Source organism: Rhinatrema bivittatum, chromosome 5 (genome assembly GCF_901001135.1).
Source record: "Rhinatrema bivittatum chromosome 5, aRhiBiv1.1, whole genome shotgun sequence".
Classification (NCBI taxonomy): Eukaryota; Metazoa; Chordata; class Amphibia; order Gymnophiona; family Rhinatrematidae; genus Rhinatrema; species Rhinatrema bivittatum.
In genome coordinates, this window is record NC_042619.1 from 114,673,941 (window position 1) to 114,692,939 (window position 18,999).

The 18,999-nt window shown below is 39.9% G+C and overlaps 1 protein-coding gene across 1 annotated transcript in view; it reads left to right on the plus strand.

Annotated features, from left to right (window-relative positions):
- COG6 (component of oligomeric golgi complex 6) overlaps positions 1–18,999 on the plus strand; it is a 284,653-nt gene that overhangs the window by 243,823 nt on the left and 21,831 nt on the right. Inside the window, exon 18 of the mRNA XM_029602762.1 lies at positions 972–1,051. Within this exon, the coding sequence (XP_029458622.1) occupies positions 972–1,051 (80 nt within the window). The remainder of the gene's footprint in view (positions 1–971; positions 1,052–18,999) is intronic.

Consider the following 18,999-nt stretch of genomic DNA (forward strand, 5'->3'; position numbering starts at 1 on the left):
ATTTACAGCTGCTTGAGAGCAAGAAAAAAATAAGTGCGCGTACTTCTGAAAATCGAAATTATGTGTAGAAATGATTTTCCTGCTCCCAACTCTTGCCGCAGAATGCCTCTTTTGTGTGCATGTAAAAATGTGTGCACGAGTTTTGCATGGACTTGGAAATTTCTCAGGGAGTTGTGCATGTACAAAAGCCCATTTATACACATAAAACCTATTGTAAATCAGGCTCTAAGTCTTGTTAGCGTGCACAGTCTAGTTTGTGCATTAACAGCAACATTTCTCATTACCTTTTAGTGCAGCACAAGAGCATGTTTACTAATTACTTCGCAGATTCATCAGCACAAAAAAACTAAACTATATCTTAGCTAAATTTCACAATACTCACCATAGGTAAATTATGTACCTGCTTTACTGTCTGCCTCATTTGCATGTCATTAATATTGATCTTTAAAACATGCAATAAACACCACTTTTACATTTTATTAAAATTTTACCTAAAATTTCAAAGCCATGTATGCACATATAATGCAGTTTAATGCGCATAAATGACTTGCTAGAATATTTGGTATTCTTTGCTTGCAAAAAGTATGCATATAACTCTGGCATGTACGGTTATGCCCACAAAAAAGAGGCATTCTGGGAGGGGGAAGAATTGGGGCAGAGGTCATATACTTTAGATTTTCAAGAGCATGTACAGCAGTCCCTGCGCACAAGTTATACCACACCAGGAGCAGCTGCAGTCTTTGTGCAGGGGAACTTGTGTGTCTACTTTATGAGAATTTTCAAAACAAACTATGCGTGCATTTTTGCTTTGAAAATTTGAAAAGCCTGCAGGTAAAGAGTACCCGCAGATTTTCTCATCTTTGAACAATATCCCCATGGTGTACACGGTATAAACTATTTTATTATTTAGTATAGCATATAGTAAGTATAAAAGTAGAAATGTATGTTTTAACATTTGCTCTCCCTTTAAGGTCCAGTTTGATCGTTACTTGGCTGCTCCTGACAACCTGTTGATGCCACAGTTGAATTTTTTTCTAAGTGCAACGGTAAAGTAAGTATTGCAGGTTTGCTTTTCAAATTAAAATATCTTATTAGTGGTGCACAAAACAGATTTGAACTGAATGCTTGGATGATTTTGATAGCTAGTTAGGTGTTTGACTTCCACCAGCCGTGGAGATCACATTTCTCCCATCCTTAAATCTTTACATTGGCTACCAGTGAATTTTAGAATACTTTATAAATCAATCACCCTAATTCACAAATTCATTCATCATCAACTCCAACTCGACCTCGAAATCCCTTTCAAATTACACTCCTCCAACAGACCAATTAGAGATATTCTCAAAGGTACTCCGAATTTTCCCCCAACTAAAGCCACACGCCTTTCCTCGACCAAAGTCTGAGCGTTTTCAATAGCAGGACCTTCTATCTGGAATAACATTCCCTCAGGCCTCAGATTAGAACCCTGCCTCTTAACGTTCAGAAAAAAACTCAAAACGTGGCTATTTCATCAAGCCTTTGCTGACCCTCCAGACAATCTCTAGTCACCATTATTCTCTCCTGGACGAATTTATCCCCTCCCAGACGAATGGTTTGCTATCCTCTCGAAAGATGGACTTCCAGGTTAAAGCACCTTAAGCTTTAACCCACATCCTATACTATTATGTTACAATACTTCCTGCCTTTATTTTTTTCCAGCTATTTTTAGCTTCCAAGTTTCTACACCCTGTTGAATGTAACTTTACCTTTTTCTCCTCTATTGTTAATCACTTTATTTATTGCTTCAGTTATCCTTGTTATATGTAAACCGATCCGATATGGTTATCATATGAAGGTCGGTATAAAAAAGTGTTAAATAAATAAATAAATAATTTGGAAGAGTCTTGCCAATTTTTTCCTTACCAATACCTTACGCTAGCAAAAGGATTTTGCTCTTCTTTTGGCACGCATACATGTCCTCTGACAAATGGTTACTAGGATGTAGAAACTTCAAGTAAGCTTAGTCAAATAGGAGAACACGTATGAACTGAAGTTTGGCTTAGTTAGCATTTGTTGTCTTCCTTTAGCTTGTTAGATGCCTGAAATCTGCAAAAAAAAATATTTTTTAAAAAAAGATAGGCATTTACTTTTCTCTTGAAAAGTTAGTTGTTTGTCCAAGATAATTATAAAGTGAAAGTGATACAACTTTAGGCTCTTTAGACTAGTGAGATTTTGTCATTACTTAATATGCAGTTAGAATTGGAGTCCAAAAATAGACAGAGAGCTTGCAAACCCTGGGGTCAATATTCTAATGGTTAAGTTCAGAATTTAGTCGGACAAACCACAGGTTTCAAAATTCCTGTGCTGTACCAACTCCAAGCTCTGTGGCTCATTTGTTAGCTGGGTAAAACTTGTCTGGATAACTTGGAGGCATTCCAGGGTAGAGTTAAGTTAGTTGAATAACTTATGGAGTTCAGTCTGGTCTTGCTGGCAAGCAGTCTTAAAGTTAGCTGGATACGTTTATCCTGTTAACTAGGACTGTATCTGGCCATGTTTAGCGGCGCGCCTAATGGATAGCACTCCGCTCAATATCCCAGACAAGTTAGCTGGCTAACTTGTCCGTTCCCCGTACTGCTGAATATTAGGCTTATTGTTCCCATTCACCCTGCAGTACCATTCTGTCACCGTATCTGTTACCCCATGGCAAAAGAAAGATTGAAATCTTCCTTGAAGTAGTGTGTTCATATTCTGTTTTCAGACTGAGCAATTGAGATGTTCTTCTGTTCTAGAGGCTTCACAGGAAGTGTTCTAACTATATAGTCTGCCAAGAGTTTTGTTTAATACATCCATTAGAGAGTAAAGAGTGGACCACAGTAACCACAGCTGTCTAACATACTTCCCATTGCAGTTCTTCCTCAGTATTTGTTCAAAACCATTTTCTAAACATTTTTATTAGATTTAATATATTGCAATACCCATACAAAGTAAACCAGAATTTTCTGTTTTCACGAAACAAAAACCAAACAAACTGTACTATTGTTAAAGGTGAAATTAAAGTTCAACTCTCTGTAATTGGGTATTTAATAGTTGTATAGTGGTTGGAAAAGAAGAAAAAAGAAAAGAGATTCAAAATGATAAGCCAAAATAAAATCAAATATACCATTTTTACTTATTTATTACGATATTTCTAGCCTGCTGATAGTAACATTGTCACTATTGGTGGGCTAGAAATAACCAAAAGAAGAAAAGAAGAATTGGATTCAGACAACAACCAACAAACACATTGAACTATACGGTGTGGGAAAACACATAAGCGTGGGGGTAACTTGCTTGATGCGGCGGTTACTGCTCTTAACCAAAAAGCCTGATACTCACTTCTGATGCAGCTCCAGTATTGCTTTCTGCTTCAACTGCAGGGGGAGTAAGGAAATTGAACTCAGACAGTAACCAACAAGAGCATGGAGGGATCTTCCTTGATGCGGCAGTTACTACCCTTAACCAAAAGCCTGATACTACATTTCTGATGCAACGCCAACATTGCACATTGCTTTCTGATTCAACGGGGGGGAGGGGGGAGGAAATTGGACTCAAACAGTAACCAACAAGAGTCCTGATCTTGGCGGGCTCAGTAACTGATAAGTATGGGAGCTTACTGACCGATGGATGGGCCGTAGACTCCTTTTCTGCTGTCACTTTCTATGTTTCTGTATCATATATTTTAAATCATTAAAGCTAGTTCTCTTTATACAGGTACAAATTTATAATTTAAAATACAGATTCATGTTAGATTCCAAAAAACTTCTTTGTTTTCATTTGCTAATTTCTTATCTAATAGAGATTTGACAACATCAGAATCACATAAAATGTATTTTGAGTCTCCCAAAATTGCACAAAGCTATTTTGAAATAATATTTTACAGTTTTGGAAGCCAATTAAAGACATTAAGCTCAGATGAAATACACCATGAAAGTTTATTGACCCTTCCATTGCTCAACCTTTTCAATATGTGCAGTTTTAGGGAATCAGATTATTAAAAGAAAGAATCAGAGGGAGATTGTTGTGTTCCCGTGTAAATTGTTGAAGATGCTAGGATTTATAGTCTTGAAAAGTATGCAGCCTAACTAGTTTTAGGACTGCCTTCATATTTAGGAACAGAGAAAATGAAGGGAGATAAGGCCTGAGGAACCCATCTAGTCTTGCCCATACCTGATGCAACACCATGGAGTCCACCTGATCTCAGGTTTACTGTCACATCCTTACATTTAAGGATCCTTTATAATTATCCCATTCTTCTTGAATTGTGTTGTTTTGGCCTCCATTTAGGAGGCTGTTCCATATAGACACCACCTCTTCTGTGAAGAAATATTTCCTTATGTTACTCTTGAGCCTACTGCCTTGAAGCCTCATATTAAGAATGTTCATAAGAACATAAGTTATACCATTCTAGGTTAGACCAAGGGTCCATCAAGCCCAGTATCCTGTTTCCAACAGTGGCCAATCCAAGTCACAAGTACTTGGCAAGTACCCAAACATTAAATAGATCCCATGCTACTAATGCTAGAACAAGCAGAGGCTATTCCCTATTGAGTAATAGCAGTTTATTGTCTTCTCCTCCAGGAAATTATCCAAAACCTTTTTTAAACCCAGCTACACTAACTGCCTTAGCCACATCCTCTGGTAATGAATTCCAGAGCTTAATTGTGCGTTGAGTGAAAAATAATTTTATGTGATTTGTTTTAAATGTGCTAATTGCTAACTTATGGCATGCACCTTAGTTCTTGTTTTATCTGAGGGAGTAAATTACTGATTCACATTTACCCATTCAAGTCCTTTCATGACTTTGTATATCTCTATCATATCCCCCATCAGCCGTCTCTTCTCCAAGCTGGACAGCCCTAACTTCTTTAGCCTTTCCTCATAGGGGAGCCTTTCCAAGCTCTTTATCATTTTGTTCGCCCTTCTCTGTGCCTTCTCCAGTGAAACTATATCTTTTTTGAGATACGGCGACCAGAATTGCACACAATATTCAAGGAGCACTCTCGCCTTGGAGTGATACAGAGGCATTATGATGTCCTCCATTTTATTTGCCATTCCTTTCCTCATAATTCCTAACATTCTGTTTGCTTTTTTGACCATCACAGCACACTGAGATGATGATTTCAATGTAATATTAACTATGAAGCCTGGATCTTTTTCCTGGGTGGTAACTCCTAATATGGAACCTAATATTGTGTAACTACAGCGTGGGTTATTTTTCCCCTATATGCATTATATTTCATCTGCCATATGATCACCCAATATTCCAGCCTTGCAAGATCCTCCTGCAATTGATCACAATCTGCCTGTGATTTAATTACTCTGGAATTTGTTTTCCCCTGGAAAATTCTTCCTCCTTGAGCATTTGTTATACATTTGAGGTGTTTGAGTGCCTTTAACATATCTATTCTCCTATTCTTCTCTTCTAGAAATACATATTTAGATCTTTAATGAGCCTGTTCATTAAACACATGTTAAAGAATGTTAGCATACTAAAACATCATTTAATATGTGATGCATTAACTTTTTTTTTAATGCACATGCTATAAATGCCTCAATAGTGCATGCTAACCCACAAAACTATGGGGGTAAACAGCATGAGGCTGCAACAAAAATAGCATGCGCATGCTAAACGGAAGGCGTACAGTCCTTTTTTTTTTTTGTTTCCCTCTTGGCTCATCCCCCTTTTTTTTTTTTTTTTTTTTTGCAAACCTGCATGCAAGAAAACCTGGCTCATGCGGTGAGCAGAGACAGAAAAGCACTTGGACCTCAGGAAAGGAGATGAACAGACTTCCAGGAGAAGGAAGAACCAGACCAAAACGAGGTGCCTCTGCTGTCTGAGAAGGACTGGCATGAGAAGGCTCTGGTCTTTAGTCCTACTTCTTTGCAGCCTTGACATCATCAGGTATAATCGCCCTGAGATCTCTTTCCTGTTTGCTGCATGTCAGTATCTCACGCCCCCACCATGGTCTGCCCTCTTGAATTTCCATGCCACACAGCTACAGTATACTTTTTGCCTTAAATTTAGCCACATAATTATACGCTATGTTGAAATAGGAGCGTTGAGGACAGGTTCTGCCGTAGGGAAAGGAAATACTTCCTAAGCAGAAATGTATTTTTGGATTACACATGGAAAGCATGCTCAAGCATTCTGTGGCAAAGATGTTTGAGTTACACCATTGTGTTATTTTTATTTCTAAGCCGCTACATGTGAATGTCCTCAGTTTGTTAATTTCTTACCCTGTTGTTACATTTATTACTTATGCCTCATAGTTCGAACTGGTTTTGAATGCTTTTTCAGTTTTATGAAACCAGTACCAGGAGGGGGGGGGGGGTTCTCCTTTTCAAGTAAAGATATATTGAAAGCAATTTTCAGAAGCCATTTAGCCAGGTCAATTGGCTGTCTGCAAACTGCCCACCATTTACCTGGGTGAAATTACGCACGGAATCAACAGCACACGTCCTTTCACTCAGTTTCTTAATAGGCATTCCCGGAGGCATGTTAGGTCAGGAGAGGGAAAACATGCAAATAGAAGACATTTTCAAATCTATTCAGTACATTTTCAAAGGGGTTACATACAGAAAATTAGCCTGTGCGCACGGTAGTAGCATGTAATTGTGTACTTGCTGAGGTCCACATTCAAAAGCCATTTAGATGTAAAACTCAAAAACTAGTATATTAAGTATTTCACTTTAGCTGTCCTAAAATGATATATAAATCTGGGGTGAGCATACGTTTTGAGCTGATACCCCCTTCCATCCATGCAGTTACTTCAGCCCCTTTCTCCAAGTTGTTACATTTGATTCATATATATATATATATATATATATATATATATATATATATGTATAGATAGATATGTATATATATATATATATAGAGAGAGAGAGAGGGACACAAGCACCGTTTATAGTCAAACATTAACATAAATATTCAAAATATTTAGATTCAAACAGAATCTTAAAACATGGCTCTTCAAACGAGCATACCCCGACTGATTGACTACCATCTACAACTACAACTCTACCCCCTGCCTGATCCAAACATACTAATACACTTCCCGCATCTACCCGCCTTCGCATCTCCCTCCTCCTACTTCCATACTCCCTTCAGCTCACACTACCTCTCCGCCACCCCCCCTCCTCCCCAAACCTTTACTGTTTCCCATGTTACCAGTCAACTTTGACTCCATCCTCCCTTGTATATAGTTGATTATCAGTCTCTTGTATATAGTTTACATTCAGATAATAACCTATTGTAAAGCCTGTTACTATATCATTTTATAGTGTGAACCATTATTTATATTCATTGTAAAGCTATTTGCTATGTTATGTTACACTGTGAACCGAGGTGATGTTTTGCTACGTGCCCCGGTATATAAAATTCTTTAAATAAACAAACAAACAAATAAATAAATAAATAAATAAATATTGAGTAAAAACAAATTTTAATCACTAAGACATAAACCTTTCTCCCAAAAAATTGTTTTATTGCAAAAAATATTACAAAGAACTATTTTTAATCTTGTCACACTGTCAAATGTGTATTATATTCACCATTCTCTATTATTTCACTAAATTATTGTTCAGCTAAAATCACAGATTTTAATACATATATCATAGCAAAATCTCATTCTCACCCCACATGTTCACTATACTCATACATACCACCAACCATAACCCACTCTATGTCAATCATACCATAAATTAACACAACCTATAACTTGAATTCCTTCTTATACCTTACATATATTAATCATCATTAAACTATGTCATCAAGATGCTTATGATGTTTCAGTCATGACACAGAACCAATATTCTTCTTATTTACTGTAATGTTGTAATAATGGCCCATTTCACTTTACCAATCGTAACTCAGAGCCGATGTTCTTATTTATTATAGTCATTTCCCATGTATAGATATAGATATGCATATACATATATATAGACATATAGATATGTATAGATATATATGTATATCATATCTGTCTATCTCTCTCTATATATAGAAATGTATATACACACATAAAATTATAGAAAAAAAAATATATATACACATATGAAACTTATCCTGGATTCCTGGTCTGGTGTCAGACTCTCTCCCCAACCAATCAGCTGTTAAATCGGTTGCCAAGTAGCAGGTAATTACACTGCCAGCCAGCAGCTCAAAGTCCCAGTTTGGATCTTCTTCAAATTGCTGAAAGGAGCAAACTGATACACAGGCAGACACCACACTCAAGAGAGACACACAGACACACCATGCTCTGAGACAATCATAGACACACCAAGCACACTGAGAGAAAGTTATACAGATCGACACATCGAAGTCTATATTCAGACACAGTCCAGATAGCAAATCTAGTCTGAGAAACTTATCCGGCTAACTTTGGAGGCATATTCAGCAGTGCAGTCACACTATTGAATTTAGCTGGCTAACTTTAGGACAGCTCTTTGACTCAACCAGACTTAACCAGCTAACTCAACTCTTCTCAGTTACACCCCTGGACTGCCCCTAACTTATCCGGCTAAATTCTAGCTTCCCAACTTATTAGCCAGTTAGAATTTAGCCAGATAAAGACTGAATATAGCCAGGTAATTCATTTAGATGGATAACTATTACATTATCTGTCTAAATGGGTTTTGAATATGGACCTCATCACACCCAGACAGAAGCAAAGAGACAAACACACAGACGCCCCGCACCCAGAGGCAGACAGACACAAAAACACCACACCAGGACAGAGAGAGACACTCCATATGAGAGAGAGAGTGACAGATACACCACATCCATCCACACAACTGGATGACACACACACATCACACCAAGACAGACCATAACAAACAGAGAGACAAGCAGACAGGCCCAAAGAGAGATGCATCACACCTAGAGGAACACTGATAGATTCAGCTTACCACCTTATACAGAGAAATAGACACATCACAAAAGACAGACCAACTACAGGTCACCCCGCAGACAGAGAAATCACGGGTCACCTCACACCCAGAGAGAGATAGAGAGAGAGAGGCAGATACAATCACCATACCCAGGGACAATCACACTACACCACAATCAAATAGAGAAACACAGACACCCTTTAATCAGAGAGAGACACACACTCCACACCTAGACAAGTCACATTTAGATAGAGAAAGAGAGAGACGGGGAAACATCACTCCACACAGCAGAGAGACACAGAGTCAGACATCCCACACCTTCATAGGCCCAAAGAGATACACACCCTACCATGATACACAGAGAGATAAACAGATCACACCATACTACATATACACACAGATAAACACACACACACACCCTCACTGTCTCCCTCTAAGCCCCTTTCCCCAGGGCAGATTAAGCAGGGAGGAAATAATCACAGCAACATGTTTTTTTCTGTTGCTCAGAATTTGGATAAAACATAACAAGAAAACAAAAAATAAATACATAAACTAAAGGCTCAACCAAGCTTGCAGGTACAAGGATGCCTTAAGTTTTCCTTTTCACCTCCTTTCCAAGACACTCTGGCCCCCTCACCCACTGTCACACTGATCCCTCCGTCTTCTTCCCTCAACATGGAGTCTCCAGTGAGACAGAGCCGCTCTGGAGATTGATTCCTCTTAAGGCTATCAAGATCATCTAAGGTGTAGAACAGCCACCTGAAACGACCAATTTAAAGCTTAAGCTTTCCCCATCTCCTCCTCCTGCCTCTCCGAGATGCTTTGGCCCCCTACCCCCACTGTAACACTGATCCTCTTGTGCTTGCCTCTTTCACCGTGCAGTCTCGGATGAGACTCTCAGTCCGGGCGCTCTGTGGGGTTTCAGTCCGCCTTAAGGTTGTCAGCCTGTTCCGAGGCTCATGGCAGCCCCCGGATCTACCTGACCCAGTTATACAGTCCTAAGAGTTTCTCTGCAGTATGCTGGGCAATAACTGAAATCATTTCCTATTCCAGCCCCCCATCTCCATCCCTCCTCCGCCCTTCACTTCCACTAAGAGGAAGCTGTAATGCTCTGGAAATCCCTCCTTTGAATAACCTTTCTCTGTTTCTGAAACTGTGGGTGCCAGGCTCAGCCTAGCAGGCAATTGGCCTGCAGCAGCTGGCAACCCCCTAGAGGTTTGTCCCCTCCCCTGTTTGTGCACCCCTAATATAACTATTGGAAAAGATACAAAGAGAGGTGTCCGAGATGTCTGTATTAAAAAAAAAAAAAAAAGATTGCAGGTAACATTGACTTTTACCTGCATAAATATAGCAGTTCAACTATACCCCCTCTTTGTCCGGGTAACTTTTTCTGTAGAATTATTTTGTGCGGACTGAGTTCCCCAGACAAAAAGGGGTGGGGCTTGAGACATGGCGAGAGCTGGCTAACATACTTAGCTGGATAGCACCATATTGAATGCTTTCTGGCTAAATTTGTGTGGCCAGGTCAGGTGGCTTAAATAATCCTAAAATTATCCGGATATCCTTACCCGGATATTCAGTGGAATGCGTCTGCGGATAAATTTTGCTGAGTATCCAGATAAAATTATAGCTTATTCACATGGTGGGTTGTTGAATATGGACCTCTAAGTTATTAAAGAGGATATAGTAGCTTCCATATTTATTTATTTAGATTTATATTCTGCTTTTTGCATTTTAAAGCAGATTATATTAAGATACAGTAGGTATTTTCCTATCCCCAGAGGGCTTGCAGTCAGTGACAGTAACTTTAAAACCAGCGCATGGGCACCTGCACCCAGGGACGCAGTCATTTTGCAACATATGAACATATATGTGCAAGTTATAACATAGCCTGACTGTGCGCACGTAAATGCCATTTCTACCGCGTAAGTGGAAAGATTTTAAAAGACACGTGCACCGACGCCATTATCAGTTTTTCCAGTTTGTTCCCAGTTTGCCCAGGTAAGGGATAGGATGTCCAGACCCCCTAATTTAATAGCCTCTCTTCTCCCCTGTTAGCCTCAACCTTTAAAATCCTGCTGATCTGCCTATAATCTTTTGTTTTACAACTTATGCGTTATCCATAGTAAACTTAAGTGGCAAGGGACCCCGCCACGCGCCAGTGCATGTAAGTATTTACTTGCAAATTTCAAGTTTGAATCCAAGAGTGCCCATACCCTGTCCACTTTTTGAACTTTTCATTTGTGTGCAGCGGCAACTATGCACTTATCTGGGCAGCTTTTAAAATCTGCTCAGCGAGCACAAGCCTGACGTGGGTGCATGTCTCCCGGTTTTGGCATGCACTGGGCTTTTAAAATTCATCATTAAGTTTGTACTTGAGGCAACAGAGGGTGAAGTGACTTCCCCATGGTTAGAAAGAGCAGCAGTGGGATTTGAACCCTGGCCTTCCTGATTCGTAGCCCACTGCTCTAACCACTGGAACTATGTACACTAGCAAAATGATGTTTAAGAGGAGATTTAATTACTTTACAAATAGCACCATCTAAGATTAAGGGCTATTGGTTTCACTGCCTTCAGAGGAAAAGATAAGAACATAAGATTTGCCATACTGGGTTAGACCAAAGGTCCATCAAGCCCAATATCCTGTTTCCAATGATGGTCAATCCAGGTCACAGGTACCTAGCAGGATCCTAAATGGTCAATAGATTCCATACCGCTAACCCCAGGGATAAGGGGTGAATTTTCTCAAGTTAATAATGGTTTATGGATTTTTCTTCCAGGAAATTGTCTAAACCTTTTTTAAACCCAGTTACACTAACAGCTTTTACCTCATCCTGTAGCTACAAATTTCAGAGTTTAATTATGCACTGAGTAAAAAAATATTTCCTCCTGGTTGTCTTAAATGATTCACCTAGTTACTTCATTGAATGTCTCCTCTTCTTTGTACTTTTTGAAAGAGTAAACAACTGATTCACATTTACCTGTTCCATTCCACTCATTATTTTATAGATCTCTATCATATCTGCCTTCAGACATCTGTTTTCCAAACTGAAGAGCCCTATCCTCTTTAGCCTTCCCTCATAGGGAAATTGTTCCATCCTCTATATCATTTTGGTTGACCTTCTCTATACCTTTTCTAATTCTGCTATATCTTTTTTGAGATGCAGTAACCAGAACTGCAAACAATACTCAAAGTGCAGTTGCACCATGAAGTGATACAGAGGCATTATGATATTCTCTGTTTTATTCTCCGTTCCTTTCCTTATAATTCTATTTGTGCCACCGTACACCGTGCAAAGGATTTCAACATATTATCCATGATGACGCCTAGATTCTTTTCCTGGGTGGAAAGAAGGCAAAACGATTACCGGCATGGTTAAAAGGGGAGGTGAAAGAAGCTAATTTAGCCAAAAGATCTTCATTCAAAAACTGGAAGAAGGATCCAACAGAAGAAAATAGGATAAAGTCCCGGGGTTGTACGAGGGGGGCGTGTCAGGGGCGTGTCGAGGGGGCGGGCCCAAACCGCGCCGCGTTTTCGGGGCGGGCCCCGGGGGCGTGGTTACAGCTCGGGGCGGTCCGGGGGCGTGGCCGCGCCCTCTGGACCCACCCCCAGGTCGCGTCCTGGCGCGCGGGGATTTACGTCTCCCTCCGGGAGGCGTAAATCCCCCGACAAAGGTAAGGAGGGGGTGTAGACAGGGCCGGGCGGGTGGGTTAGGTAGAGGAAGGGAGGGGACGGTGAGGGGAGGGCGTTAGAGGATTCCCTCCGAGGCCGCTCCGATTTCGGTGCGGCCTCGGAGGGAACAGGGGTAGGCTGCGCGGCTCGGCGCGCGCCGGCTATACGGAATTGATAGCCTTGCGCGCGCCGATCCAGGATTTTAGCGGATATGCGCGGCTACGCGCGTATCTACTAAAATCCCGCGTACTTTTGCTTGCGCCTGATGCGCCAGCAAAAGTACGCCAATTCGCGCAGTTTGAAAATCTACCCCTTAGAGAATAGCCACTGCCATTAGCAATGGTAACATGGAATAGACTTAGTTTTTGGGTACTTGCCAGGTTCTTATGACCTGGATTGGCCACTGTTGGAAACAGGATGCTGGGCTTGATGGACCCTTGGTCTGACCCAGTATGGCATTTTCTTATGTTCTTACTTGCATTGAATAGCTATAATTTGGGCTGCTCTTCCCTACATGCATCACTTTGCACTTGTCCACATTAAGTGTCATCTGCCATTTGGATGTTCAGTCTTCCAGTCTTGCAAGGTCCTCTTGTAATTTCTCACAGTCCTCTTGTCATTTAAAAACTTTGAATAATTTTGTATCATCAGCAAATTTGATCACCTCACTCGCTGTTTCCATCTCAAGGTCATTTATGAATATGTTAAAATCAGTGGCCCTAGTACAGATTCCTGGAGCACTCCACTATTCACCCCTCTCCATTTAGAAAATTGACCATTTAACTCTAATCTCTGTTTTCTATCTTGTAACCAGTTCTCAATCCACAATAGAACAATGCACCCTATCCCATGACTTTTTAATTTCCTCTAGTTACTTATTAGCCACTTTGTCAAACGCTTTCTAAAACTCCAGATACACTGTATCAGCTGGCTCACCTATTCCACGTGTTTAATCACGTCTTCAAAAAAAATGTAGCAAATTGTTGAGTAAGACTTCCTTTGGCTAAAACCATGTTCATTTTATCCCATTAAATTGTGTCTTTCTATATGTTCAATAATTTTGTTCTTTAGAATAGTTTAAATCATTTTTCCCGGAACCAACATTAGGCCCACCGATCTGTAGTTTCCTGGATCACCCCAGAACACTTTTTTAAAAACCGGTTTTACATTGGCCACCCTCCAAATCTTCAGGTACCATAGCTCATTTTAATGATAGTTTACACATTTCCAACAGTAGGTCTACAATTTCATTTTTCAGTTCTTTCAGCACACTGGAATGTATATCATCTGGTTCAGATGATATTCTACGCTTTAGTTTGTCAATTTGTCCTAGTATATCTTCCACATTCAATAAGATTTGTTGTAGTTCCTCTGAATCATCACCTTTAAATATCACTTCTGGCCTGGGTATCTGCCTTACATCTTCCTCCATAAAGACTGAAGCAAAAATTGATTTAATCTCTTCATTATGGCTTTGTTCTCCCTTAATGCTCCTTTTACCCCTCGATCATCTAATGGTCCAGCTGACTCCCTCACAGGCTTTTTGCTTGGAATGTACCTGAAAAGTTTTATTATGAGTTTTTGCTTCCATAGCAAACTTATTTTTCAAATTATGTCTATGCCTTTCTTATCAATGCTTTGCATCTAACTTGTCAGTGCTTATGCTATTTTCTGTCTTCTTCAATAGGATCTCGTTTCCATTTTTTGAAAGATGAACTTTTGATTAGAATAGCCTCCCTCACCTCATCTTTTAACTATGTTGGCAGTTGTTTGGCCTTTATTCCACCTTTCCAAATGCATGCAATACATTTGGTCTAGGCTTCCAAGATGGTATTTTTAAACAGTATCTATGCCTGATATAAACTCTTGACCTTTGTAGCTGCCCCTTCCAGTTTTTTCCTAATCATTTTTCTCATTTTCTCATAATCTCCCTTTTGAAAGTTAAATGCTATCGCAGTAGATTTCCTTAGTGTCCTTCCTCCAGTTATCAAGTCAAATTTGATCAAGTTATGATTACTATTGCCAAATGGCCTAACACCATTACTACTTTCACCAAATCATGTGTTCCATTAAGGATTACGCCTAAAATAGCTTTCCCCCCCCCCCTTTTTGGTTTTTGAACCGTCTGCTCCATAAATCTGTCATTTATTTCATTGGAAACTTTACCTCCTTAGCATGTTCCTTCCTTCTTAAAGTGTGTCTCCTCTCCTATATTCTAATCTCCACCTTTATCTTAAACTTCAAAGAACTAAAGTTAAGTAACACCAAACTTTTAGCAGAGTTAGAAAATCTAGACATAACTTATAACACTCACCAAATAGTATTTATTATGATATAATAAATTCCCCACCCATGTACGAAGCCTCGGCGTACTCATTGACTGTCATCTTAACTGCAAGAAATTCATCAATAATACCCTCAAAGACTGCTTCTACAAACTGCACACCCTAAAAAGACTCAAACTACTCTTACATCTCAGCGACTTCCGCACCATATTACAAGCCCTCATATTATCGAAAATTGATTACTGCAACTCCTTGCTACTAGGTTTGCCTAAAAACACCATCCAGCCTTTACAACTCCTCCAAAATGCAGCTGCCAGGATTCTCACCAACACCCACAAAAATGATCACATAACCCCGGTACTCAAACATCTACATTGGTTACCCGTAGCATCTAGAATTACCTTCAAAGCCCTCACCCTAATACACAAATCCCTTCACAACCAGAACATGCACTGGTACAAAGAACATTTCTCCTTTCACAACAGTAATAGACCCACTAGAAAACAATATCTAGCCACACTACAAACCCCCTCACCTAAGCTTACTAAACTCTGCACCACAAACGAAAGAGCCCTCTCCCTAGCAGGTCCGTTACTTTGGAATAAACTACCCACTTCCCTCCGCCAAGAAACCTGCCCAAAAATATTCAGGCAAAACCTGAAGACCTGGTTCTTCAGACACTCATACACCTAACATCCACACAACCACTAACACCCCCCATTGCCAACTCCTAACCTCCCTCCTCCTCTCTCCCCCCCCCCCCTTACCTTCCCACCTCCTAACCACCCCCTTTCCACCTTACTTAACAATTTCCCCTCTACCATAAATCCCGTAAATTGAATTTTTCAGGACAGCATATTGTAAATAAGATCATTTTATTCACAAACGTGTATATATTCCTCAACAACAAATGTATATACAAATATATACCTCCTGCAAATCTTTATGTCCATCCTTTTTATCAGAATCCCCCTGCCCCCCCCTTTTTAGGATAACCCCTACCATGTATCCCACTTAGTTAATTATTACTTGTATTAGCTACCCTGTTATTTGTATGTTATTGTTATTTTTATTACTGTTCCTCTTATAATCATGTGAAAATTGTAAAGCCTGTTGCTAAGTTCTGTTCTCTGTAAACCGACGAGATGTTCCCAACGTTCATCGGTATATAAAAGATATTAAATAAATAAATAAATAAATATAATGTTACAGTATTTTTGATGGCACCTGTGTAAGAGTTAGAAGTCCAGACACTTTATGCAACATAGTTTTTGTGCCTTTTTGTGAACCGTTATGATGGCACCCGCTTAACGACGGTATAGAAAAGATTTTAAATAAATAAATGTTCTGATGTGACATTTTCCCAGTCAATACTGGGGTAATTGAAATCGCCCATTATTACTGTACTGCTATTTTTGTTAGCTTCTCTAATTTCTGTTAGCATTTCTTCATCTGTCCATTCTGGCTTGGTGGACAGTAATACACCCCTAGGGGTAGATTTTCAACGGGTTACGCGTGTAATCCCCGAAAACCTACCCCTGTGCACGCCGAGTCTATTTTGCATAGGCTCGGCGGCGTGCACAAGCCTCGGGACGTGCGTATGTCCTGGGGCTTCGAGAAAGGGGCGGTCGGTGCCGTGGGCATGGTAGCGGTCCGGGGGCGGTCCGGGGACGGGGCTGAGTCCTCCGGCACAGTGGCGCGCGGCAGCTGGCCAGTGCGCGCAAGTTACGCCTGCCTCAGGCACCGGGTAGTGCCGGGTAGCACCGGGTAGCGTGCACAAATGTACCCCGTGTGCGCTCCTCTAAAAATCTGCGCCCCCCCCCTTCAGGGGAATCCAAAATGGCCGCTTGAGAGAGGTTGTGTGCGGAGGAGCTCCTGTTTTTTGCCGAAATACCTGGTTTGACATGCGAAGCGAAAGGGCAAGCTCCAGGTGGATATCCCAACCACCCCGATACAGGCCCTTTCGCAATCGAACATAGAGAATTTCTTCGCACCCACGGCAATCTCAACCCCGGAGGGGAGATCCGCGGTGGCGTTTGGCAGGGAGCTAGGCCTAACGCCCTTGGATAAGATGACATCATTGAGCCCCGGGGCTCCCAAAACGCCCTCACCCCCGCGTGCAGACCCGATGCAGGATTCGGGGACGAAAGCCTGACCGGAGTTGCCGAGTGATTTTTTGTCCCTCGGGAGGGAACCTGCAGAGGTGGATCAGCTCGCTATTACTGCAGCGGGTAAAAGTTCAACGCAGCACACAGACCAGCTGCGGCTGGAAAAGAGTGCAGGAGGAGATCTTGAACGGAACCCCGCAGTAGTGTTACATCAGGGGGGAGAAGGACTGTTGGCTGGCCCAGAAAACGAGAAGGAAAGCCAACAAGAAAGAATGGTAAGAGCTATTTCTTCTACTTTAACTGAGACTAATCCTCAAATGTGACATTAGAACTTGTATGGAAAACTCTCACCTCCCTGGAATCTGCTATAGGGAATCTATCAAGGATAATGACGGACACACAACAGCGAGTTTGTCAAATTGAACCTTTATTAACATCTCAGTCAAGCAAGATACAAGCACTGGAAAAACAAGTTGCTCAGCTGCAAACTACTCAAAATACTTTAATTCAAGGAGAACTGATAAATAAAAAAAAAATTGAAAACTTAGAAAACGAACTCAGAGCTAAAAATCTAAGAGTGTTAAACTTTCCTCATATTGTTCTAATCTTTCCATTAGAGCAATTTAAGAAATATCTTTTGGAAATTTTTGCAGCTTTTCAAAAGATTAATACCATCTATAACAAAAATATATTTTATAAAAACAGAGAGAAAGGACACACAATCCGATCAGCCTCCAAATCTAGGAATTGGAAATTTAACAGAATTTCTTGAACAACCTTCGGAAGAACAGATTGACTATTGTGGGACGTTGTTAATAAGTTTTTCATTGGTATCAGAAAGAGATATGATCTTGAAACTCTTTGTAAGAAATAGAGAAAAAAAGTATTTGGGATTTAAAGTCTGGATGTTTCCCGACTTGACTAGAACGACTCAGCAAAGAAGAAAAATTTTCTTGGCAATGTGTCAGGAGGCCAGGGGTATAGGTGCACAGATTACCATACGTTATCCTTGTAAATGCATTCTTAGATTAAATGATATGAGATACATCTTCTTTGACCCTTCTCAGTTAAGAATATTTTTAGATACGCATTCCTTGACTAAACAAAGCTCTAACTAATTCTGGTTTTGGGATTTAAGAAAGTATTATATTGCTGTGCCTCTTTTTTTTTTCCTCTATGTAAGAAAGGATTTCCTTAATTACTCCCAATGATATAAGGATTCTCTCTCCCTATTTCCTTATAAAGGGATGATTTATTGTTTGGGAATATATTTCATTTAAGCTTTGTGTAATTTAAAAAACATACCTGTGGGTATTTGATGTTTTCCTGTAATTGTTTTTGCATACCTTAATCCCAGTCTCTTGATATGCGTGTATTGCTGTCATGTTTTGTTTGAAAATTAAAAATTAAAAAAAAAAAAAATCTGCCCCCTAATGTTTATTCTATTCCCCGTCTCACATTTAATTTCTATTCATAAATATTCTACAGTGCATTTTGTTTCCTGTAAAACTTTTATCCTATTTGACTCTATGCCCTCTTTAACGTATAGCGCCACCCATCCTATCATTTGTAATATAATTTGAATCCTAATATTTCATTGTTCCACCACATCTGAGATGCCAGTTAAATTACAGTTAATTTACTGTTAAATTACTATCGCCTTTTCTCCATTCCAAGTTGTATCATATCCCTGTTTTATTGTAACTGCTATTTTTTTCTCTTAGCACTTGTTAATGTTCTTATTATTATTATTTTCCTTTTTGCCACACCTTGTTAATTGTAAACCGGCATGATGCGATTCCCATTGCGAATGCCGGTATAGAAAAAACTCAAATAAATAAATAAAATAAATAAATTTACCTCTTCGTTCAGTGGTATGCATTCTAACTCTCCTATCTTATATTTTAGACTTCTAGCATTTATGTAACAAACATTTCAAAGTATGTATTTTGTTTTTATTAATAACCTGCTTCTCAGTTGACAGGGATAGTTTGGAATCTTTCTGCTTTGTCTGTTCTTTATT